We start from the raw sequence: 26,921 nt of genomic DNA on the forward strand, positions 1-26,921 counted from the left end.
GAATGGTCAGGGGAGCGATCTAGGGCCATCTTTGACCGAAGTAACGAATAAATATCTAACTTCCTAAAATACTTGGTGATGAGATCTGCTAACACTTAACAATTGAATAACAGATCATTATCTGTTTATCTATAAAACTTTTGTGTGTGAAAACTAAAGCATCAGATAATTATTTGTATATATGTTCATAAACTGAAAATTTATCTATTGGCAGTTCTTGGAAATTTGTAGTGTTTTTGAAAGTTATATAGTTACTTATTTGTTATTTATCTATCTAACAGAAAACATATACTGGCATGCGAGCAGTTCCCGTACAGAAGCAGTTCCCGTATTTTTCATTTAAACGCTTGATTTTTACTTGCATTCTTCAAAAATTCATTTCAAATCAAGCAGATACATAAACAAGACAAAATCTAAGTGTCAGTTCGGCAGTACGTATAAAAAGTCTCATTTTAAATCATTTTCACCTGTGCGTCGTCAAAACGTGACCTTGTTTTCTCCGGGGGATTCCGTCCATGCGCGCATGCGCAAAAATACTTACACGTGAGGCTTGTTAAAGGGTTTTCCACTAATACCACCTGTTTACAGATAAGTAGGCAATGTGATGGAAACTTGTTTAATTATCAGAATTTTGACCATAATTACTATATAAAATAATTTTATGGCTTTGATGCGTAAAATATCATGCATACAAGCATGCTATTGCTTGTGAATGCGTTGGGGTAACGGTACCGGGTAATAGATACCTGCGTTTAGTCTACGCTCTACTTTCTGAATTACATCTATTTATCTCTTAGATAATGGTCTGTTCAACAATTGTAAATGAAAAAAAGGTCCGATATAATAAAATTATATAATTATAATGGGTTAGATTTTATGTACGGGAACTACTTCTCTTCATACAAAATGATGGATAATTTCGGTACCCCATTTGAGGCCCCATAAGTAAGGGTTATTCTATGTTTAGAACATGATGGAATTTCCATGATGTGTGTGACGAGCCGAATATTGATGTGTAAAATTCAAATTTTGGTGAGTGAGCGTAATAAAAAATAATGTTTAAGTAACTATGATTTTTGTACGGGAACTGCTCGCATGCCAGTATAGTAAGTCTAATAAATATCTGTTATTTATCGTGTTGACACGACACATTCTAACTTCTTAGATAGTTAAAAAGTTGGACATTTCCGATCGATGGTTAATGTAATTTTGCATGGAACGTACAAAGTGTCATGTTATATCCTTAACATCACATACAGAATTGTATGTAATTTGTTTCAGAGGTATAGAAAAATGAATGCCGTTTTGGAAAAGCCAATACTTGTTTCTCTTTTGAGAGACTTCGATCTCGATCCTCCTAACTGTCCTGACACAGAGTTTCGTGATCTTTTTAAAAGAAGTCCAAATCTTCTCAAAACTTTTCGTGAAACAAAGGCATTTACACTATTGAAACCAAGTGAGGGAAAGGTTGGTGACTTGACATGCATGCCTGATGAGAAACTTTGTGAGGACTTTGTCAGAGTAAGGAATGAGTTAAAGGCTTATCTTACAGCAAAAACCAAGCCGCTACGTGCTACTCCACACCAAAAAATGACTGGAATCGGTATGATTAATGTCTTTTTCTATCACATATTTAGAGATAATGAGGTAATTTTCTGAAAGGGATCCAGTTATTAATATTTCAAATATTCATTTGCCTATCTTCTATTAATGTATGTATATATTATGGTCTATGTATATACTGCCATCCTTGCGATATATTTCCACATTGTATTTCAATAATAGTACAAGGTAGTAATAGAAAAAGAGAATAACAATAAAACCCTTACATGGTTGCAATTACGACAGTTTAACCATGATTGCAGATCAATGTCATTTAAGTTAAAGTCTGAATATTGCAATTGTCATTTAGTTTCATAAAGTTCTTTTAATAACATCAAACTTGAAAATGCGCCGATATCTTTATTTTCAGTGCTCGCAGAAAATATTCAAAGGACGGTCCAATATATAAATGATGACGATCTTAGAATGCTTTCAAAATCCCTTCCCACAATATTTAAAGAAAAGAATGATGCTATGACAGGATCTGCCTTAGACACATATAGAACCGAGATGTGCAAAAACTGGCCACTTCCAAGTCAACCAGAAACATTAATGCAATTGCATGAGAGAACCAAAAATGTTGCTTTTGAATACATTGACAGATATTGTTTTATCATTGAAGGAAGCGTTGAAATAGATAAAGAGGCATTTACGGTATGCAACCCTTCGTATTTAGCATCATTGTCATTTGACTAAATACAACCTTTCCCTGACGTTTGAAAAAATACACTTTATATACTATTTTGTATTTGCTGAAAGATATAGTAAACTAAGAATATAAATAAATATTTTTCGACAGACTAATAGATTTTGGATTTTTTTAATGAGTTTTAAATGTTTATGATAATTACACGACAAAAAAGCTAATGCTTATTTACATATCTCATATTCATTTAAAAAAAATTATAAAGTTAACATTTTTTCTACATCATAAAAACTTGTTTCGTTTTGTTTTGTGCAGATTGACATTGAAAACATTTTCAAAGACATCCAAAAAGATAAATGCAAGGACGCACTTCTGTCAGCTATTTGTGATATCGAAAACAAATTGAAAAGAGAAGCATACTTTGAGATTGATGGATTAGAAAGACTTTTTAAAGATTATGATGAAGCGGAAAAGGCGTATAAAGAAATGAAAAACTTAGGGCCAGAGGTAATTCTTGTATGATAATAACTAGTATATCCCATTCAAAACACCCCCAATAGATGTAGTATGTGATTAAAATTGTATAATTGGCAATTATTGGGAAAACATTCTTGCTCAAAAATACAAGTGTATTGATTGTCAGGTTTGATAACAGGAGGAAAACAGCGATATTCGAAGGCGAATGTAAATTTAATTGTACCTTTCCATACAATAGCATCGGTCTGGTAAATACTAACGGGCTCAAAAGACGGGAAGCGCTAATCGTAACTATTATTGGTCTCATAAAAATGAGTAAGTGTGACTCTTTGCTTAAATTAGTATGGCCTATTTATCAAAATCAAATGTCCTTCAGCAATTAATTACTTTTACTTATACCGGGAAAAGATAAAAGTCTGAAGGAGCTAGATCGAGCATATAAATCAAAATTGGTAGCCTTGACAATGGTCTTTTCGTCAGATTGAAACAAGCAAACATTCAAAGTAATCTATGACAGGGATTCATAACTTGAAATGGCGAGATTATCTTAACTCCAGATAGTTTGTGACCATCTTAATTAAGAACAAGAAATAACATTTTGTAATATTTGAGTTTGGAAGCATGCTGTATTTGAATGTTTGGATATATTGATGATATTTGCTTGTAAATGAGCATAAGCATAAAGGATCTTACTTAATTGTCTTTTTGAGGTTCATTTAAAAAAATTAACTCTACACTACTAGTTTGGTTTGAAGTAAAATCAAATTTCAAATAAAATAAAGAGAGAAATGTCTATATTATTAAACCAATCTTTTTGGTAATGGCTTTTGCTCCAAGTGCGTATTTCGAAAATACCATGATGAAGATTTATCTAAAATAACGAACAGTATCTTAAAATTTCAAAATTTATATTTGATACTTTTGTAAAGAAACTTAGTGTCTGGGAGGCATACAATAAGGAAATGGACACAATTAAAGATCTTATAAAGCAAAAGGTAAGGCTCATAGAAACAGAACACTCTGTAGCTGACCTTCAAATGGAAAAAAGACAGCTAAACGAAAGGATAGAAATGGACAGGAAAGCTTTCGAAGAGAAGTTGAAAGAATTTCAGAACAAGGAAAGGAACGACAGTGTACGACGTGAGTACTACACGTTTTGATTCAATTTATTACGAAGGTATAACCATCCTAATGCATTACTTCCGATAATTAGGCTAGAACTTATGAAAAACACATTGAACCATAAGGCCAACGGTCAACTTTTTTCTTTCTTTTACCATTATGTATGTATCGCTTATATCCCTTTTTGGAAGAACAAAATGTTTAATTTTAAAAATTTAAAGATCAATAAATGTTCAAAATCATTTCCGTATTTCTAAAAATGGAATTTACCATTACAAAGAACGGATTTTAATCGTAATGCCCAAAATGTGATCTAGTTAAAACGTTACCACCCGATACATAAAGCCATATTTCATTTTCTTGTGGCCACACAAAGATTCATTCTTTAATCCCGCGATTCAGTCGGAAATATACGAGCGTATACGTGTTCGGGTTGGGTTATTTCGGAAGTGTGACGAAGTTCACATGAATAATAAATGAGAAAATGGCGGAGCTTGAACGATGTCGAGCTGAACTCAGCAGAATAAAAACCAAAAAGGGCGTGCAAAGATGAAATTCAAATTTGGCCAGCACATCGCAGATTGGAATTGTTTGCAGGAAAGTAATTGATTTTCAAACGACTAAGAATTTGCTCTCCACCTGTTAAGTTAGAAAAGTCAAACTAGGTCGCAAAATTTGTTGTTGTTGTAATTGTATTCTTTTTGTGAATCTGAGTTGTTGCCTTTTTACATGAATCAGTGTATTCTTTTTGGTCGTTTATTGGTCTTCAATCTTTTAACATAATTATTATTAAAGTTGTTTGTTGAAGAACGAATTTAGAAATAATGGCTGGTTTCTTCAGATTCATGACAACATGAATTTATCTGGTATTACATTATATTTACTGACAGTCTATAAATATATGGACCATGACCCGTGGACCATATCCAAATAAATTTGTTATCTGTAAATTCACAGACATTCAGTACAAAAATTGTAAAGTTGTATTCAAATTTAAAAAAGCGAAGGTTAAAAATAATACGACTACTGATTATATGCTTAAATGTAACCGTATCGTAAGATTTAGAACAATTTGAGGACTTACAATTGTCACAGGAAGTAATCATACAAAGGTGAGTCCTATCGGTAATATAAACAATCTGACTATAATTATATTCCCACATACATTGATTTATGTACAGACCATAGCCTGTATTGAATTTGTATTTGCTTGAAATAGTAGAAGCAAAAATACAAGTGTATTTCAGTTGACACATACACAGAAGTTATTTCATTAATGAATTTATTGTAGCTTGCATGTGCAGATCTAGCATTGATAAAAAAAATTGCACTGAAAACCCAAATCCATGCCTCAATATTTTGACAAAAACACAATTATGGGAAGATTGAATATAAATTTTTTGTTTATCAGAAAGTTAAAATACACGATTAAGATATAATTATTTTTCCTATTCCCCCTTATCATGCTATATTAATTTTGTCATTCAAAATATTTTCAAATTTAATCTCGGAAATTACCTTATTATTTCTCTGAAGTTGTCGTTTTGCTTCCTGATAGACTGAAGCCAACACTCTTTAAATTATTCTTATAGGCTGACCAGGACAAGGAATAAAAACAATGGCTTAATAACAGTGTATGAAGAGCAGATGAAAACATTCTCATATATACCAGAACTCATAACATCAGTTCCCCAGCTCTGACTTACAGCCAAAATATGGATGAGCAGGAAGAAAAAACATGAGGAGGAGGATTCAAGGTGCATCTGAAGGCATTTAACAGTTGCTCTGCTGCCTACTGCGGAGTTAGTTCTAGTTGTATAGAAACAGTTTTGGTTCAAATGATTCTTAATCGGAATACTGTTATGTATGCAACATATTACATGTATATAATTTATATCTGACCAGTTGGTATTTCCAATTTTATCATTGTTCTATTTTTAGAACATAAACTACATGTATGTACTAGAACGTTCTTAACTGTTGTAGAAAACTCATGCATTATATTTAGATAGAAACTTCTGGAATGTTCTTTATTGTTGAAGTTGCTAGATTATGATTACTTGAGAACATAATAGACCTTTCTGGAATTTTCTTAGTTAATATATATAGATTGACATTTTTCATTACTTTTACCTTTTAAGTCATCAGTGATCTTTTAAGTCTTCAGTTACGTTTTAAGTCATCAATATATTTGGAGTATTATTCAACTTGGATATTAAGTGATTTATTGGAGCTTGGATTATTTCAAAATAGATTAAATTATTCTTGTGGATTTTATTGTGGGAATTTATTCTAAATTGTTCTTGGATTTAACTTGGATTTAACTGTGCTATTCAAAAAAGGATCATTCCAGGATCAGACTAGACATTTAAGATTTCATTTTTATTTGGACTTCAGGTATTTGTAAACGTAATTTGTTATTTTATTTTTCTTTAATAATTTTTCAACAATAAATTTGTTATTGTTACAAGTTTGTTGCTGGCTTTTCTTTCTCGTTACGCCTGGCTCGTAACAGAAATAGGGGGCTCGTCCGGGATTTGAATATTTCTTTTTGGCTACATTATTGGAAATTATTACCGTTTATTTTACATTTTATTATTACCGTATTTACTCATCTGAGTTGATATCATAGTTGTTCTATTAAGTGTACCTTTCATTTTGATATTTTTGAAACACATCACTTTCTGAGTTTAAAACCAGCAGCAAGCAGTCATGTCTTTTAATTTAGAAAAGTTTGTAGCTGAACCTTCCCAGGAGGTATTAGATTTGGCTAAGAAAACTGATTTGCTCGATCTTGCAAAAAATGTATAATTTATCAGATATTAAATCTTCAATGCGAAAACAAGAAATTAAAAATCTTCTGATTCATTATTTTGTGGATGAAGATATTTTTGGAGAAGATGCACTTTCTCACATTGTTGAAAAACACTCTGAAATTTCCGAAATAAAAATAAAAGAGCTTGAATTACAATTTAAATTTGAACTAGAAAAAATGCAGTTTGAAAAAGAAAGGGAAGAAAGACAGTTATAAAAAGAAAGGGAAGAAAAAGAAAGGGAAGAAAGGCAGTTGGAAAAAGAAAGGGAAAGGGAATTTCAATTAAGAATGAGAGAATTAGAAATAAAAGAGAAAGCAAATCAGTTTGAACATAGAATAAATTCAAAATTTGATGTTACTAAAAATATTAGACTTGTTCCACCTTTCCAAGAAAAAGAAGTTGATAAATATTTTCTGCATTTTGAAAAGGTTGCTGAGAATTTAAAATGGCCAAGAGAGCACTGGAAATTACTTTTACAGAGCGTCTTAATTGGTAAAGCTCGTGAAATCTATACACAACTTTCTGTTGAACAAAGCTCTAATTATGATAATGTAAAAGATTTAATTTTGAAAGGTTATGAGTTAGTACCAGAGGCCTACAGGCAAAAATTCAGAAATTCTAAGAAAGAAACTGGTCAAACCCATGTCGAATTTGCAAGAGAAAAAGAACAACTTTTTGATCGGTGGTGTCTATCTAAGAAAATTAATAAAAATTATGAAAAGCTTAGACAGCTCATGTTAGTTGAAGAGTTTAAACGTTGTATTCACTCTGATGTTAAATCTTTCTTAGATGAAAAACAGGTTGAAACTTTAGAAGAAGCTGCCCGTTTAGCTGATGATTATTCTTTAACCCACAAAGTTTCATTTATAAATAAAGGGAAGTTCACACCCTCACATTTTAATTCCAAGTTCAGTTCTGGTTATTTATCTGGCTCATCTAGTCAGTCAAATACTCCAAAACCAAAGTCATCTGATGAACATAAAGGTCATAATCCCTTATCTCGTCCTACATGCAATTATTGCAAGAAAACTGGACATCTTATTTCTGATTGCTTTACCTTAAAAAGGAGGCAACAACAACGTGATGAGGCCAAACCCACAGGTCTTACCACTTCAAGGTCCGAACCTCAGTCTTGTATTGATTACAATGCAATTTTGAAGGTCACAGAACCCAAGTCTGATTCTATAATGGAGATTTATTAACCATTCTTTTCGGAAGGTTCCGTGTCACTTATCGGTGATACTTGCCCACCTACTCCTATTAAGATTTTAAGAGACACAGGAGCTTCTCAATCTCTTATTTTAGCAGATACACTGCCTTTTTCTGAGAAGACTTCTTCTGGATCTAGTGTCCTTATTCAGGGTGTAGAGTGTGGTTTTTCTAATGTCCCTCTCCATAATATTTATTTGTCCTCAGATTTGGTAACTGGGCCGGTGGCTGTAGGTATAAGATCTTTCTTACCCTTTAAAGGTGTTCATTTATTGTTAGGTAATGACTTAGCTGGAGATAAGGTAGTGGTTAATCCACTTGTAACTGACACTCCTTGTGTGGATCAGATACCTGACCCCATTGAGCAGGAAATTCCTGACCTTTACCCTTCATGTGCAGTTACTCGAGCTATGGCTAAGAAGGCCATTCAAGAAGACAATTATTGTTCAGATATTGACTTAGCTGACACTTTAATAGGTCAGTCTTTTGATAATGAAATAAATTTTTCTCTTACTCCTACTCTGCCTGAAACTCAGACAGATTTTTCAATATCTGACTTTTCTACACCAAGATCTAAAGATCAAGGTCATGACACGCTGTCAAGGTCACAGCTTATCCAGGAACAACAAAATGATCCTGAGATTTCTGTCCTTTTTCAAAAGGCTTTTAGTGAAGATGAAGCTTTACAAGTCCCTGTTTGTTATTATGAAAAGAATGGGATTTTAATGAGAAAATGGCGACCGCCCGATGTGCCTGCTGAAGAGGAGTGGACTGTTAATCACCAAATTGTGGTGCCTAAATCATATCGCCAGGAAATTTTAAACTTGGCTCATGAAACACCCATGGCAGGTCATTTAGGTGTTAATAAAACCTACCATAAAATTCTCAATCATTTTTATTGGCCTGGCCTTAAAGCAGATGTATCTAGGTACTGTTAATCTTGTCATACTTGTCAGATGGTGGGAAAACCTAACCAGACAATACCTAAAGCTCATTTACAGCCTATTCCTGCATTTGATGAACCTTTTAGTAGAGTTATTATTGACTGCGTAGGTCCATTACCAAAAACTAAATCAGGTTCTCAGTACTTATTAACTATTATGTGTGCTTCTACGCGCTTCCCTGAAGCTATTCCTTTAAGAAATATTAAAGCCAAAACTATTGTCAAGGCTTTTGTGAAATTTTTCACATTTGTTGGTTTACCTAAATCAGTACAGTCTGATCAAGGGTCAAATTTTATGTCTGGTATTTTCCAGCAGGTCATGCATGAGTTAGGAATTACTCAATATAGGTCTTCATCCTATCACCCTGAAAGTCAAGGTGCTTTAGAAAGATTTCACCAGACTCTGAAAAATATGATTAGGTCATATTGTTTTGACACTGAAAAAGACTGGGACGAAGGCATCCATTTATTGTTATTTGCTGTAAGAGAATCTGTTCAGGAATCTCTTGGCTTCAGCCCTTTTGAATTAGTATTTGGTCACACTGTCCGAGGACCCTTAAAACTTCTAAAAGAGAAATTCCTGTCTGAAGATGACATATCTTTAAATTTGCTTCAGTATGTATCAGATTTTCGAAATAGGTTGACTAATGCATGTGAGTTAGCTAGACTTAATTTAAAATCAACACAAAGTAAAATGAAATCAAGGTATGATGAGAATGCTCATGAAAGAAGTTTTAACCCTGGTGATAGTGTACTTGCTCTTTTACGTATACATGGAAAACCTTTACAGGCAAGATACTTTGGTCCGTATACTATTGAGAAGAAAGGGAGTGACCTTAATTATATTATTAATACTCCTGGGAGGCGAAAGCAAAAACAAATGTGTCACATAAATATGTTAAAAGAATATTTTGACAGAGATAGCAAAATTAGTAAACCTATATCTTTTGTAAACTCTGTTCCACAAAATCAATGTTCAATTGAATCTAATAGGTGTGAAAATTTTGAAAAGTCTGATCCTGGTTCAGCGAAGCTTGAAAACTCTGATATTCTGAAAAATCTGGATGAAAACCTTGCTCACTTAGAACCGTCGAAACGAGATGAACTGTAACAGCTTATTTATGAATATGAACACTTATTTCCTGATATTCCCACACGAACTGACAGAATACATCATGACGTCATTCTTGAAAACTCTGAACCAATAAAACAGCATCCATATAGAACAAATCCTGTGAAACAAAAGTACCTAAGACAAGAAGTTCAGTATTTATTGGATAATGACTTTATTGAACCAAGTCAAAGCAGTTACAGCTCTCCATGTAATTTTGTACCAAAATCAAATGGAACATATAGAATGTGTACAGATTATCGTAAAGTGAACTCTGTAACAAAAACTGATTCATTTCCGATACCAAGAATTGATGATTGTATTGACAAAATTGGAAAAGCAAAGTATGTAACAAAGTTTGATCTTCTAAAAGGATTCTGGCAAGTTCCACTTACTGATAGAGCTAAAGAAATATCAGCCTTTGTAACACCAGACGGCTTATATCAATATAAAGTCATGCCCTTTGGTATGAAAAACTCACCAGCAACTTTTCAGAGACTTATAAACATGGTAATATCTGGTCTACACGGATGTGACGCATACATTGATGACGCAATCATCTATTCTGATGAATGGGAGGAACATCTCAAAACAATAAGAGCATTCTTCGACCGACTTAGTGATGCTAAATTGACAGTTAATCTTGCAAAAAGTGAATTTTGTCATGCAATTTGAACTTTTTTAGGACATGTAGTGGGACAGGGTAAAGTTAAACCAATAGAAGCTAAGGTCAAAGCTATCTCTGAATTTCCTGTGCCTACTTGTAAAAGACAACTGATGCGATTTCTTGGTATGGCAGGGTATTATCGTAAATTTTGTAATAATTTTTCGGTTATTGCAGAACCATTGACAAATTTGTTAAAGAAAAGAAACAAATTCATTTGGAATGACAAGTGTCAAATGGCATTTGACAGCCTTAAAGCCATACTTAAGAGTGCACCAGTTCTCTTGGCACCAGATTTTAATAAAAACTTTAAGTTAGCTGTAGATGCTAGTGACATAGGTGCTGGAAGTGTATTGATCCAAGAAGACAACAATGGTGTTGACCATCCTGTTTGTTACTTTTCTAAAAAGTTTAATGAACATCAGAAAAATTACTCTACTATAGAGAAAGAGTGCCTTGCTCTTATTCTTGCTATTCAGCATTTTGAAGTTTATCTAACTTCTTCAAAGTTGCCTGTTGTTGTTTTTAGTGATCACAATCCCCTCACTTTCTTGCATAAAATTAAAAACAAAAATCAAAGGTTGTTGAGGTGGAGCTTATTTTTGCAAGAATATAGTCTTGACATTAGACACATTAAAGGGAAAGATAATTTGATCCCTGATGCACTTTCACGTGTCTAAAACTGTTATTTGCAGTATTTAAAATTTAACATTTATATGATATGATTTGTTATTTTTTTTGTTGTTGTTTGCTATTGTTTGTAATACACATATATATGAATGTATAAAATTGTTTAACATTTCTCCTATGTTATTTGTTAGTTACTTTGTTTGAATTTATGTAAAAGAAATATTCATTTCATTCATATTTCTTTTTCTTGAAGAGGGGAAGTGTTATGTATGCAACATATTACATGTATATAATTTATATCTGACCAGTTGGTATTTCCAATTTTATCATTGTTCTATTTTTAGAACATAAACTACATGCATGTACTAGAACGTTCTTAACTGTTGTAGAAAACTCATGCATTATATTTAGATAGAAACTTCTGGAATGTTCTTTATTGTTGAAGTTGCTAGATTATGATTACTTGAGAACATAATAGACCTTTCTGGAATTTTCTTAGTTAATATATATAGATTGACATTTTTCATTACTTTTACCTTTTAAGTCATCAGTGATCTTTTAAGTCTTCAGTTACGTTTTAAGTCATCAATATATTTGGAGTATTATTCAACTTGGATATTAAGTGATTTATTGGAGCTTGGATTATTTCAAAATAGATTAAATTATTCTTGTGGATTTTATTGTGGGAATTTATTCTAAAGTGTTCTTGGATTTAACTTGGATTTAACTGTGCTATTCAAAAAAGGATCATTCCAGGATCAGACTAGACATTTAAGATTTCATTTTTATTTGGACTTCAGGTATTTGTAAACGTAATTTGTTATTTTATTTTTCTTTAATAATTTTTCAACAATAAATTTGTTATTGTTACAAGTTTGTTGCTGGCTTTTCTTTCTCGTTACGCCTGGCTCGTAACAATACAAATGTTCACAGCATAATAGATTGAAGTTCTCAAGTACTCTGTATTGCAAATTTATCCGATAACATATAAATATCATTTTAGCATGCCTTATTTCCGAAGAAAAAAAAAGACATACTTTTATAGTCATGCCTGGTTGCCATCCGCAAACTTTAACATTGATCGTAAATTTCAAGTTTTTAGTATCATGCTAAATTGTCTTCATACTTCATACGATTATATGACCATAACAAATCTTTGGACAATATTATAACGAAGAACAAAGTAAGCTTGCCATTCATTCATATAAGACCTCTTCAAGCTAATATGCCTGTCTAACTTAAGCTTGTAGTGCTTTCACAGGTCAAACTGCTCAGTACTATCCTTTGTTGAGCATACTGCTTGCATGTTAAGCTTTGCTGCACAAAAAACTTCAGGAAAAAATGAATCATAAACAATTATAGTATAATTTCCTGATTCATAAGCATAACACTTTTTAACTAGCCGGATTTTTTATATCTTAACAACCTTTAACAGGTACTTTATTAATTTATTTTCGCTGCTACTATGAACAGATGATGCCTTCCACTATCGCTTCGCACATCTATATTTCACAAACACACACACACACACACACTTTATATATATATATATATATCTTGTGCAAGCATAATCGTGCACAGTTTTATTTGATTCTTGGTGATATGTTCCCAATATGCCCGCACCGAATTAACGTAAGGTTTTCTTTTATCAAAACAATGGAAATTAACATGACGTGTTAATTGACCGTAATTATATTTATACATTGTTTAGAATTAAATTTTAGATTATTTTAAAGATTGTTTTTTGTCATATATCTCATTGAGTTTTCTTGCATGAAATCTAAACTGACCTATGAAAAGCCATTTACAATTTCTGGTTAACAATTTACTATTGTACGTCAATAGTTCACTTTGGCTAATTTTCCACAATTATTTGATAACTAATAGTCAAGTTTTTTAGTATTATATTTTAATTTTTTCCAGGACAAAATGCTTCTAACAACTTTAAAAGTTTTTGGAGACCTGCTACAGTGTCTGTTTTCAATGCAAGGTCATATGCAACTAGAAGTGAAACTATTTGTTTCTGATCTGGGAAAAGTTGAATACCGGTTTATACTGATGTGTTGATCCCGCCAATAAGCTCGGTGATATAAAGGATGAATGAAGTTGTGCTTACCAAGCACTCTTGCTTAAACCCATTCGGGCAATTGAAGTCTCTTGTTTGACCAGTATTTGTTATAAAGCCATATAGCGTTTTGTATAGGAGCATTTCAAATCAAAGCGTTGTTAATGGGGCTAAATCCTTCCGTAACCCAGCTTGGTCTTCTGCAATTTATCGTTTACATTTTTATAAAAATTTAGTCTTCTAGTGAGTTAACCTGTATATATTTGTCTTAGTATATCTATGAATAAGATTCCACGTAAATTATTTGTGGAGCACTACAATATTTGCTACATTTCAATTTGCTAGACATTCGCCGTTTTCTAAGAGTCTATTATATTCACTTGTTAACAACGGTAAGATATTTATCAATTCTACTAATGAAAACTTCTGGAATGAGTTTGTCTTCACTGCCGCTTTTTCTAGCTTTTAGCTTTTATAACAGATCGTTATACCACTTTATCTGATATTTCAGAATTGAAAATGAATGGATCTATATCATCAAAAACTTCATAAAGCTGTTTGTCTTGTAGGATAATATTTTTATCTGTGATCAAGCTTTCAAATAAACTTTCAAAGTGTGCTTACCGCTCTTCATCATTTATATTGTTAACTTTTTTCTGTAAAGTTGTTTCATATTTGTTAGGTTATTCCAAAATGCTTAAGGGTCATTTGTATTTAATGAGGTTATCTAGATCTTTATTATAGAATTCCGATTTCATCTTTTCACAGTTGTTTTTAAAAACCGTTTAAGCCTCGATATATGTTTCAAGATCATTTTCACATCGACTTTGTCTATATACTCGTAGTAGTCAATACTTAGATGTTATCAGCTCTTTAAACGAATAACCAGATTTTTGGGTCTTGGATATGAAGTTATGTTTCTTTTTAAAAACCATTCGACACAGTCGTGCAACAGGTTGATATACTTGTCTACAATTGAATTTATGTGTGTGTTGTTGCTTTGAATTTCCATAATAAATTCATTTAACCATTTTGATGATAATGGTTCTTCTAATTTTGTCATATAAAGTGTTGTGTTCTCTTTATTTATTTCACACTTCTCTGTCATTTTCGACTACTCCATCTTCATTTAAAATCGTTTGCACTGTATTAAGTTTTAAATGTGATAGGAAATTGTTGAGTTCTATCGCCAAAAGTAAAAACGGACATGTTCTAATATAAGGTGTTACTTATAATCAAATAGTCTATGACACGCATACTATGAATCCAACAAAAGTGAAATTGTCACCTTTATCATTGTATTTTCTACCATTTATTACATATTGATTATATTTAACCATAATTCTATAAACTTTCTTCCAATTCTATTGATTACTGCATCCCGTTGATTCCTGTCTTTGATTTCATTTTAATTAAATATTTCTTCATATTGTTTTTATTCTGGAATGGATGTATCTGTGTTGAGAAGGTCAGATTTCGGGCCTATTCGGGCATTAAAATCTCCGAGTAACAATAAGTCATATTGTTCTTTAACATGTTTAATATCGATTTTTAAAATAGCTTCAAACGTTTCAATACCTTTAGTGACTGTCTATGTAAAATAGGGATTGCTTTTGTGATATTCTAGTATATGCACAACCTAATATAATATAAATATTTGAAATGAATAAAGATTTGTTAATTTTCAAAAATATTCCAAAATCACATTAACGTCTATTCTCGTCATAAATTCCAATATCTTTTGTCTGATAATAGAATAAAATTTCCGCCAATCGCTCTTTCGTAACGTAGACTTTGAACTACAGATACAATTGCAAACGTACTCAGGTAAAATGTTGTATTTCATTTTCAGTTCCTACCCATGATTCAAATTATAAGATAAGTTCAAAAGTTTATAAATAACTTTCATATTCTATGTCTTCTATTTCGTCTTTTAGACCTTCAATACTCCAACTACCAATATTGATCTAAAATGAATTAGGGCATTGGCTTACATCATATTTAATTTCTATTACCTGTTTGGTTTATGCATGTTCATCGATAGCTAGAGACATATGTTGCGGTGCAATTTAACTAAATACTGGACATATTCTGTTCTTTGAGATATTTGTCTTTTTGCGGACCAAAAAAAAACTATTCTATATCCAAGGTATGTGATTGATTTGGGTTGTTTTTACAACTAATTTGCCTGTGTAGACATATCCATGATTCCCCTTTTTTAATAGTTTGTAGTTGGTATCGCTGGCGTCTGTAACTCGCATACCTTTCATTCTTAATTTATTCCTACCTTTGAAGATTTTTGAATATCATCGTCAACGTTAAATTTTATAATCACAAGTCTTTCATCACTTCCGTTTGGTTTCCACATTCTATCTATATGCATTCGAAATGTCATCTTTTCCCAAATCTACGGCAATGCAAGCAACTTTGAGAACATTATAAACAATCATTTGTTTCAAATTTTGCTCAGTTACATTTTGGTTGATGTTTAAGAACAAACATTTGCATATTACATTTTATGACCCACGTTCAAACATCTCTACGTTTTCTGACAGCTTCCAAATGATATCTGCTTTCGTCTCGATTTGAGACATTAGGTGTTCATTGTCTATTTGTAAGGATTAACAAATATCTTTCACTTCCTTGTTTGTCAATTTTAGGGTTGTCGAAGCATCCGATTGTTGTATTTGTTTTTGTTTCATATTTTAAATTTCGTTTTGAGATATTTGATAATGTTGTTTTTCGTAGCTTAATTCGTTTAATTGAGTTTGTTCCAATGACAAAACTATATATAGGTCTGAGCAGCTCGTTCAGAGTCTTTGATTGCTTTTTATATTGCTTTAAATTATTTATTGTCTCTTTTCTTGTTAATTACTCCAGAATTAAATTCCACGTCGCCTGTTAAAGGTAAACTTTCATAAAACGATACCCATGAGAGCAGATAGTGCCCTTCAATGTATTATTCCAGGCCTGAGTAAAACCTTCGACGTTCTCAAATCTAGTTTGATATCTTCTTCGCCTAAAAAATCAAAAAGCCCTGTCGGGATATGAACACACAAAAGGAAGGAGCAAATGGTTAGAAGTCGACGGCCTAAACCACTCAGCAACGAAAACCCCTAAGGAGTATGAAATTTAAGAATTCTGTAATTATAATGTGTATGCAGTTAAAAATGTGAAGCAACTTTAAGGAAGGAAAAAAACTAATGTACTCTTGTTTGAAATATTTTAATACACACAAAAACAAAAATGGAAATAAAGAATAGAGAGAGAAAAGAAATATAGCTGCTATATGTTCATATCCATTTGATAAACTCTAGTCTCATGTTGACTTAATCAGGGACTTCAGTTTATGGTTAAAAGGCGGAACTTTACTAATTGTCGAGTGAACAACTTCGGAAGTTAAGAAGATTGGTGTAACAAGTCATGCAGAATTTTAACTAAGCATCAATGCAATGCTACCAATTATAGTCAAGCAAAATAAATTGATGTACATTTCCATTTATGTAATAGCATACTTTTTTTTAAAAATAGACAAAAATGTTATAGAATATTGCAACAGTATATTAAACTGATAACTTCTTTTTCTGTAAAGGTCTACTGATGTCACATGTGACATCATATGACAAGTGAGCATTTTTTTGTGTTCCACCCTATCCCTAAACACGGTGTGACTCGTCGAAACATGTGTTCCCTGTGGTATGGTCCAGCCCGTCCAGAATTCTTTTTGAGTAATAAAACATCTATCTCCAAAAATAGATTAAAACACGATCCTTAAAGAAATTCCATCACAACAAAATTGAAAATGTTGCAGGCTAGGTAGCAGAATTCAACATTTAACACGAAAATGGTGAAATTTTGAATTTAGAGACATCCGCAGATGTGTTCAAACGGCGGTTATCAAAGACCGTCAATGTGACACAGAAGTGCAATTCCATAAAAAGCGGCGTATGGTCCCCAAGTTATAGAATGTTTTTATTCTAAACGAGAAAACAATGGGCGGAACTAAATGAAATGGAATTTTGAGAGGGGATCTGAGGTTATGGAGCCTGCATATCACAGATAAGACGTCAAAAGACAAATTTAAAAAGCAGGCAACATATCTTTAGATTGATAAAACAGTATTCAAGTAGGAATACTGGAACCACCCAAGTTGAAAATGGCCAAAAAGAAGAAACTTAAAGTACCACATAATATGTTTACACACAAATAATGTTGTGCTGAACGATCTTCAAGAATCGAAAATATAACATCAGTTTTTAAATGTACGGGTAGACTTTTTACAGACGCCACACGGCACAAATAACACGGATGTGACAATAAAATAGAGTAAAAAAGAATCCTTTAAGAAATTCCATCACAACAAAATTGAAAATGTTGCAGGCTCGGTTTGAACTTGAATTAGTTAGTTTAATAGGATTCACTCAGATTTCTTATCCCTCTATCTCTTGGGGGCAAAATATAGAGACAATAAGAATCCCCTAAGAATGCCCAACACGGCAAAATTGAAAATGTTGCAGGCTCGGTTTGATTGAGCCTGTTTATGGACGATACTGCCAAGTACAAACTACCGTCAACGCCCCCTGGCAACCGCTAATAAGCAGAATTCAACATTTTAATTAAACTGGTACACATTTTAATTTGGAAACATCCGAAGATGTGTTAATATGTCGGTTATTGTAACAGGGACACAATCTGTCAGTCTTTATTATATGTCATTAAGAGAGTTGTTTCCCTTGGACCAGTGTTATTCTATGGGTCAGTGGTTATGATTTCCCGCCAGTTTGATCATGTGACTATTGTGTTCAGTTGAGCTCACGTTTTCGAGGAAGAGACATGTACATTGTCCTCATGGTTTTAAATTTTTGTGATTTATGGAATATCAGTATTATTTATAAGGATAGTAACAGCACACTGGAGAGAGAGAGAGAAGAGTGTATATTGTATATGTGTTGATGTAAACACTTAGTTCCATAAACTGAGTGTGGTTACTTAGATGTTTGATTGTATTGAACTAGTCTTGTCTGAAATACATGTTGTGCCAACAGAAAATAAAAGAGATACAGAACCTACAAATCCTTGACTTTTATTCACCCTTTCAAACTGATAAATTTCAAAGGAGTTACTTTATCATGGAATCTTCAATGTGACACGTAAATGTCATTCCATGAAAAGCGGTAAATGGACCCAGGGTAAAAGAATGCGTGTGCCCTTAACGAGACAACAAAGGGCGGAACTATATAAAAAGAAATTTTGAAAGGGGATCAGAGGTTATGAGGCCTGCATATCACAGATAAGACGTCCAAGACAAATAAAGAAAGCAGGCCACATAACTGAGGGGTGATTCCACAGTATCCTAGCGAGGAATACTAGAACCACCCAACAAGAAAATTGCCGAATAGAAAGAACTCATTTACCTCAAGTATAACAATTATGTCGTGTTGAACGATCTTGAAGGAAAATATAACATCTCTGATTGAATATACGCGGCGAATTTTTACAGCATCCACACGGCATAAATAACACTGATGTGACAATAAAATAGAGAAAATAAGAATCGCTAAAGAAAGCCCATCACAGCAAAATTGAAAATGATTCAAGTTCGGTGTGATTAAGCCTGTTCATGAACGGTACTGTCAAGTGTAAACTTCCGCCCCCCCCCCCAGTTAGACATACCTGAGGGAACACCTATATCAGTGTTGCTCTACCTCCCTCCATATATCTAATGGAAGTACCGTATCACGGAAAATCTGCACCTTTTCATGTACCCGACAGTGTTTACTTACCAAAGAAGACGAACGTTCGTTTGTTTTTGTTGATGAGTCGCGGTGCATTTTAGGATTATTTGCATAAATTATGCAATTGAGACCGAGCCGACAGAATCAGATCACTACTCTGAATTATTCGTAATAATGTTCGGCGATGATTTAATGCAAAATGTCAAGCCCTTTTTTGTTACAATTTTACATTTTTTCTATGTTTGTTTATGTTCTAATTATGGCGTATAGACTTTGACTGATTTTTGACGTTTCTGGCGTTTTTACGTATATAATGGTATCGGCAAACGCTTATGGATCTTATGTTTAAATGTATGTTTTATTGTGTAAAGAATGCTTGAATCAAATTACAAATATGATACCTAATATTTTTCAAATTACAATAAAAGCACAACTAGACGGTTAAAGTATTTAAAATTTTATAAGATCATCCAACATATTTTTTAGGAAACTTAGGGAAACTTTGAAAATAGGTACTCATTTTAGTAAATTTTTGGGATTTTTTCAATAGGCTTTCTGAGTAGGAATTTGTTAAAAAAAAAAGAAGTTAAAAATTTGTCTTACAAGTTAACCTTTTAATGCTCCCCGAAAATTTTCGGGGGAGCATATAGTCGCCGGGTTGTCGGTCCGTCCGTCCGTCCGTACGAACAAACGTACGTACGTACGTCCCGAATTCGTGTCCGGCCCATAACTTTGATATTTGAAGTCGGATTTTAAAATTATATCACAGAAATGATTACCATGTTGAGACCTTGAAGGTCAAGGTCTCACAGCATGACCTTGCAGCAAAATGTTGTCTGGTCCATTACTTTGTTATTTGAAGTCGGATTTAAAAAATATTTCACAGAAATGATCAACATATTAAGACGCAGGGTCCGAAACATTTGGGTATCCACCTTGAAGGTCAAGGTCACAGCATTACCTTGCAGCAAAAAGCGTGTCCGGCCCATAACTTTGTTACTGGAAGTCGGATTTAACAACTATTTCACAGAAATGATCACCATATTGAATCGACGTGCCGCATGCAACATTTGGGTCCCTACCTTGAAGGTCAAGGTCATGTCATGACCTTGCAGCAAAATTATGAACGGCACATTACTTCATTATTTGAAGTCGGATTTTACAACTATTTCACAAAAATGATCACAGTATTTAGACAATGTGTTGTGCATAATATTTGGGTCGTTTTTACACTTTGAACTTTGTCTCTGGCATAACTCTGACACAACAAGAGGTATACCTTCCTGTGTCCAAAACCTAATCGGGGAGCATCACCCGGTTCAACCGGCTCTTGTTTTCATTTATTTCATTGAATTGTAGTATAAACAATCATTTGCCTTTGTGGATTGAAAGCTGCTGTTACATTTTATTTCTTACCACAAATTAATGGAAAAAACATTTTTATAAGGATAATATTGTAGATTATTTAAAGGTTCCTAATTCTGAAAAAGGGCCTTTCTAACATCCCAGATTAAATTCAGAAAGGTGGCAATAACTTAATACCCGCACATTTCAGTTTGTATAATATTTGCATACAAGTGTCCGTTAAGGTATATATCTGACCTATTTTGTGAATTATTTAGTTCCATATAATGCCCGTCAGGATGGTCAGACCTTAAATGTAAAGCTATTTTTTTTTAATTTCAATCATAAACTAGAAATGTGTCGTCACGCCATGGATACATGTAGCCAAAATTTCAAAGGTCCAAATTAGTATGCACAAACTGCAAAAATGTGTAATACCGTGGGGGAGAAAATGAACGGAAAATGAAAATTTCATATTATTTTCAAAGTGAAAGGACATAACTCTGCAAAAAAAATCATCGAACCATGACCGGATTCGAACTTTACCTATGCATCCTTTGACATATCCATATGTCAAATTTGAGTTGAATGTGTAATACCTTTGGGGAGTAATGAACCGAAACTGAAAAATTCATATTATTTTCAAAGTGAAAGGGACATAACTACGCAAAAATCATCGAACCATAAGCAAATTCAAAATTGATCTGCCCATTTGTTTCATGTATCCATATATCAAATTTGAGTTGAATGTGTAAAACATTTGGGGAGATAATTAACGGAAACTGAAAATGTCATAATTTGTCAAAGGAAAAGGGGAATGAAAATAATTATCGAACCATGATCAAAAAATTTCGCGAAACGTATTTTTAGTTAAATTTGAGTTAAAAGCTCCAGTTGCGGTTTCGTATTTGGAAAACGGCGCCTTTTTTAAAAAAAAGTTTCCGAGAACATTTCTAAAAATGAAAAATCGTAGCAATTTTACTATTTTTAATAAACCTTTAGAAAATTGCCTTTTCTTTAAATTTTTAACAATTCACCAGTGAACAAATTATTACGTTTCTGAACATCATCTATTTTAAAAGAAAAGCAACATTTAAATTTGGTTGAAAAAAACCCTTTTTACATTTGGGCCCTTAAATGAAACATCTTTCAACAAGGAATTTTCTAAAGTAAAAGTTTTGGACATTTTTTCTATTCTTAACATACGGAAGCTAAAATCTCGATCTCATGGAATACGTAAAAATGGTAACATCAAACGTAAATCAAAAATTACTATTTCTTGCATCTCAGACAGGATTATGTACCATTTACACCGGTGCTAGAAAACTCTGTCTTACACCACCCCCCCCCCATGTAAGACAAGTCGCGTGCTTTAAATGACGTCATTGACGCGCGCCTTTTATGAATGAATCGCGTTCTTAGGATGACGTCATTTTTCCGTAATGAATGAAGTTTTAAGTTCATACGCTACTATAAGAAAAAAGTGCGTAATGAGAATATCAGTTTTCATAATTTCTCTTCCTAAAATAATTGACATGTAATATGCAAGAAAAAGAATCAAACACCGGCTGCTGGTACAGACGGGAATATCTAGCTCTCGGGTAACTGTTTAGCGGAAACTCGGCAGAGCCTCGTTACCGCCGTAAACAGTTACCCTCGAGCTAGATATTCCGGTCTGTACCGGTAGCCGGTGTAAGATTCTTATAGTCTGTTTCCGATTTAAATAACATCTTGACTAATTCGGGTAGACATGTTATGTTATCACGTCTAACATCTCTTTCTCTTCGGTCTCTTAAAACTTTAGACGAAGAAGCTGATAACATAGTTATATAAGCAGATCCTCTATATACTGCAGCCTAACTTATACAAAGTTTTACACAGCATATTTTAAGACTTCATATCGACACCAACGTTGAACATGACAGGCACTTTCTTAAAGTTACTTTTCTAAACAAAGGTATTTATTTCATCGATTTACCTAGTATTTTTCGTGATAAACGCGTTACTGACGCGATTCCTAAATATTTCAAAAACTCTGAGATTCCAATTATTTGCTATAAAGATAAAACTCCTGTCAGAAATATCATTTTTAATTATTACAAAATTGTCACCGACCTAGACGTTGAATCTAATACACCAACTAGTTGAGACTGAAAAAAATCTAAATTCTGTAACTTTGATTTTGGCCATATAATCACTGGTGATTTTGATATAATAAACGACAAGAGAATCCGTAATTTATTTCTTAAAGGACCTAAATATAGAATTCCTTAATTCCAAAAATTGATTTTTATGCTTGTCGAAGTCAGATAGCTGAACCGATCGAGGACTTTTCAGTAAAATGGTGTCGTCGCGAAACTGCTGATAGTAATGCACTTAATTCATGGAAACATAATATATTTTATATTATTGAATCACGCATCGAATTTTACCGTGGTAATGAACATCTTTTTCCACCTAAACCTAGACTTACTTTACGGCATCTCAGAAAGAATATATTAGCGTTCCACTCTAAATTTGTTTTAGTTCCGGCAGACAAGGCGGCCAATAACATAATCATTGAATGACGTATTCATCATATAAATGTTTTACAAAATGAACTTAACAGCACCAATACTTATTCTAAAACCGTTCTTTCTGAAAAAGATATTGTGAAAAGTCATGTTTCTAGTATTTCTAACTTTAAAGTACGTGTTGATGAGAAAGAGCTTAAACTTCCTATCATGTACTGGATTCCAAAATTACATAAACATCCATATAAAGCCCGCTTTATTGCTAATTCTTTATCTTGTACTACCAGTAATCTTTCTATTTTATTGACTTCTTGTCTTACTGCCATCAAGACACATGTAATTAGATACTGTGAAACTGTTTATGAAAATACGAGCAAAAATCTGTTTTGGTCTATTAAAAATTCAACTGTAATTTTAGATAAGTTTAAAGTTAAGAATTATCAAGCTTCATCTGTAAGTACTTACGATTTCTCTACCTTATATACAACATTGCCGCATAATCTTTAAAATGATAAATTAGTATCTTTAATTCAAAAAACATTTGCAAGAGAACATGTCACGTTTCTTGCTTGCAATTCAAAGAAGGCTTTCTTTACCAATGTTATCATTAAACAATATACAATGTGGACCTGAGACGAAGTTTGTAACTTTCTTTTTTATTAGATAACATTTTTGTCAGGTTTGGCAATACAGTTTTTAAACAGGTAATAGGCATTCATATGGGAACTAATTGTGCCCCCCCCCCCTTGATAGCTGATTTATTTCTTTACTGTTATGAGAGGGATTTTATGTTAAGTCATTCCCCTATTTCGTATCAGGAAATTATACACGCATTTAACAACACTTCCCGCTACCTTGATGATATTTTTAACATGAATAATCCTTATTTCGATCAATTGGTTTCTAAAATATATCCGAGTGAACTTAAATTGAATAAAACTAACTCTTCAGACGTTATTACATCTTTTTTAGATTTAAACATTTCTATCATTAACAATACTAAAGTAACTAAAATCTACGATATAAGAGATAATTTTGATTTTAATATTGTTAACTACTGACATTTAGATGGAGATGTACCTCATGCTTCATCATATGGGGTGTATATTTCTCAATTAATTAGAATTGCTAGGGCGGGAAGTCGTGTTGATGATTTTAATGAACGCAGTTTATTTATTACTAACAAACTTCTTAAACAAGGTTATCGCTATCATAAATTGTGTAAATATTTTACTAAGTTTTACCATCGTTATTCAGACTTAGTTTTTAAAATTTAAATGTAATTTAAAAACTCTTTTACGACAAGGTATTACCAGGCCAGACTTTTTAAATCTGTCTTTTGACGTCTTATCTGTGATACGCAGGCTTCATAACCTCTGATCCCCTTTCAAAATTCCATTTTATTTAGTTCCGCCCATTGTTTTCTCGTTTAGGGCACACGCTTTTTATTACTTGGGGACCATACGCCGCTTTTCATGGAATGGCACGGAAGTGTCACATTGAAGGTTCCATGATAACCGCCGTATGAACACATCTGCGGATGTTTCTAAATTCAAAATTTTACTATTTCATGTTTAAATGTTGAATTCTGCTTAAGCCGGTGCTAGGGGGCGTGGACGGTAACTTGCACTTCCCAGTACCGTCCATGAACTGGCTCAATCTAACCGAGCCTGCAACATTTTCAATTTTGCCGTGTTGGGCTTTCTTTAGGGATTCTGTATTCATCTATTCTATGGAGATGTGGTTTACAAACTTCGTAGGATCATGGGTCATAGTAATTTTTCTGCCGTCTTCACTAAAATTATCAAACGGTTTATTAAAAGAGGTTATGACCCAATTATTTTAAGGCATTCCGCATGCTTGGTGTTCAACTCTTTTACAGTTGGACGCTACGCTTTCCTCTTTTGACTACATCTGACGGACCAAGTGGAAGACTCTATGATGGACAGTTCTTAAAGCCCTTTCGGGACTGAATTGTCTTAATGTTCGTCTTCTGCCTTGCTTCGTCGGGCCCTTGTAGGTGATTTTCTTGTTGCTCTGCCTTCCTTTAAGGCATTAAGGCATTACTTTGGTAATGGTCATTAGGCAGTAACTTTTTCTACATATTTACATAATTTTGTATGTGTTTCATTTATTTCGTCTAATGTTACCATGACCATTGTTTTAATTTTATATACATTTTTGTGTCATTCAGGAACATATTGGGGCTAAGAGTGAGGTTTTGCGCGCCTAAAACCTGTTTAAACTCCCCAGTGGTTTAACTACCACTGACCGTTCCAAGGCGGTACCCCTTTGTGTTCCTTCACGTATTTTTCTTGTCTGTATTGTTACTTGTTTTTGGATGTTTGCGTGTTTTGTGATGTCTGTCTTGTTGGATTGTTTGATTGTCGTTGACGGTAGGTATTTTCTCCCCCCCCCTTCCATTTTTAATTCCCTACCCCACATTTTCACCCGTACAGCCCTTTTCCCTTTTATTCCCTTATGGGCCTGTTTTGTTTATATTATTTCACATTACATGTCCCGCTCCTTTCGCCCTTGTGTCCACTCCAGGTACTTGTTTGGTGCCTTCTGGGTGTCCTGCTTGAGTTTGTCCGGGGGCAGCATCCTGTGAACGTTGCCTTTGCCTTGTTGATCTTTAATCTTGTTATTGAATGTGTGATACCGTTGGAAAGATAATAAATTTTTGATATTTTCAAATCTGCCGAAAATCATCGAACCATTACCAAATTCGAAACTGACCTGTATTGTCTCTTGATATATCCATATGTAAAATTTGAGTTGAATGTGTGCAAGTGTAACTAAGATAATGAACCCAAACTGATGATCTGATAATGACGGAATGACAGAATGAAGGAAGGACAGAACAGGGTATTACTATATGCCTTAGCCATTTTATGAGGGGGGGGGGGGCATTAAAGTAAACCTAACATCATCAATTTAAATTACCAGGTGTGCATTTTTGAATCCGCTATGCCTGTTTTTAATGCGCTTGATTTTTTTCACGTTTTCTGTATTTGTAAAAACATTCGCATGTTTTTAATTACCCGAATCAACAGATTAACAACACCTATGGAAATAACGAAAGAAACATTGATCCAATGAAACAAACACAAGAAAGCTTTCTCATCTCTTTTAAAATTCTAATTTTAAACAATACAAGTTGAATCAAAACAAAATTGATTCAAAAGGAAATACATGTATTGTATGTGAGAACGTTTTGTTGTTGCTATAATAATTCAACAAGCTGTAGCACGTTCAGATAAATTACTTAACAACAGAGTCATGGTGGCCCTTGTATCAATTGCCTGATTATTGAGGTTGTGAATTAATATTGCAAATCATCTAATAAACGTTATTGAATTATTTCCAAGATATTTGGATATTAACCGTATCTTTTATAGTGTAAACAAGGTTTCCTCATATAAGGGCTTTGTAACCTAGTTTTTGATCACTATTTGGACTAACTATAATTTAATTTGAGCTAAAATGCATACAAACAAACTGTCTGACCACGATATTAAGACCAAAGCAGTAGACTCTACATATGGTATGTTATAATTAACTTCTGCAGTCAAAGCTTATAATATTACGTAAAAATTACTACCGTAATTATCACTTTTCTCAGACTGATCCTAAATTCCTTGAGCAATTTGTATTCTGTAAAACTTCTATGTGTTGAATATCAATTATTTGACTTCCAATAATAGTATGTGTCGCAGTAAATTAAAAGTCCTGATTCATTCCACTATATAATCTGTTTTTAAAAACCTATGTTAGTTGATAATTTTAAATAATAACTTGAGAATCTTGAACAATAAATAATTCGAAGTCCATTGATTAATTCTACAATGTTTCTGGCCTCGAAAATGATGGCTGATCAACCTGATTGACAGGTGATTATTACAGACATTTGATCTGGAAGCCTTTGTTTGAAAATAAGCTATGGCATTATTCTTATTTCCAAAATTGTAGTTAAAATAAACAAATCGAATTATTTACGTTTGAGATTTCCACAAGGGGACTAATCACAATGACCTGGGTCCG

At 33.1% G+C, this 26,921-nt stretch overlaps 1 protein-coding gene across 1 annotated transcript in view; it reads left to right on the forward strand.

Annotated features, from left to right (window-relative positions):
• Window positions 1-1,265: 1,265 nt before the first annotated feature.
• Window positions 1,266-26,921, forward strand: part of LOC132725481 (uncharacterized) — a 47,186-nt gene continuing 21,530 nt past the window's right edge. The window contains exons 1-4 of the mRNA XM_060710619.1: window positions 1,266-1,603; window positions 1,973-2,256; window positions 2,564-2,755; window positions 3,655-3,865. Of these exons, the coding sequence (XP_060566602.1) occupies window positions 1,294-1,603; window positions 1,973-2,256; window positions 2,564-2,755; window positions 3,655-3,865 (997 nt within the window). The 5' untranslated portion in view covers window positions 1,266-1,293. The remainder of the gene's footprint in view (window positions 1,604-1,972; window positions 2,257-2,563; window positions 2,756-3,654; window positions 3,866-26,921) is intronic.

The sequence above is a fragment of the Ruditapes philippinarum genome, unplaced genomic scaffold (genome assembly GCF_026571515.1).
Source record: "Ruditapes philippinarum isolate M1 unplaced genomic scaffold, ASM2657151v2 ctg1091_1_1_1_1, whole genome shotgun sequence".
In the NCBI taxonomy this organism is placed as follows: Eukaryota; Metazoa; Mollusca; class Bivalvia; order Venerida; family Veneridae; genus Ruditapes; species Ruditapes philippinarum.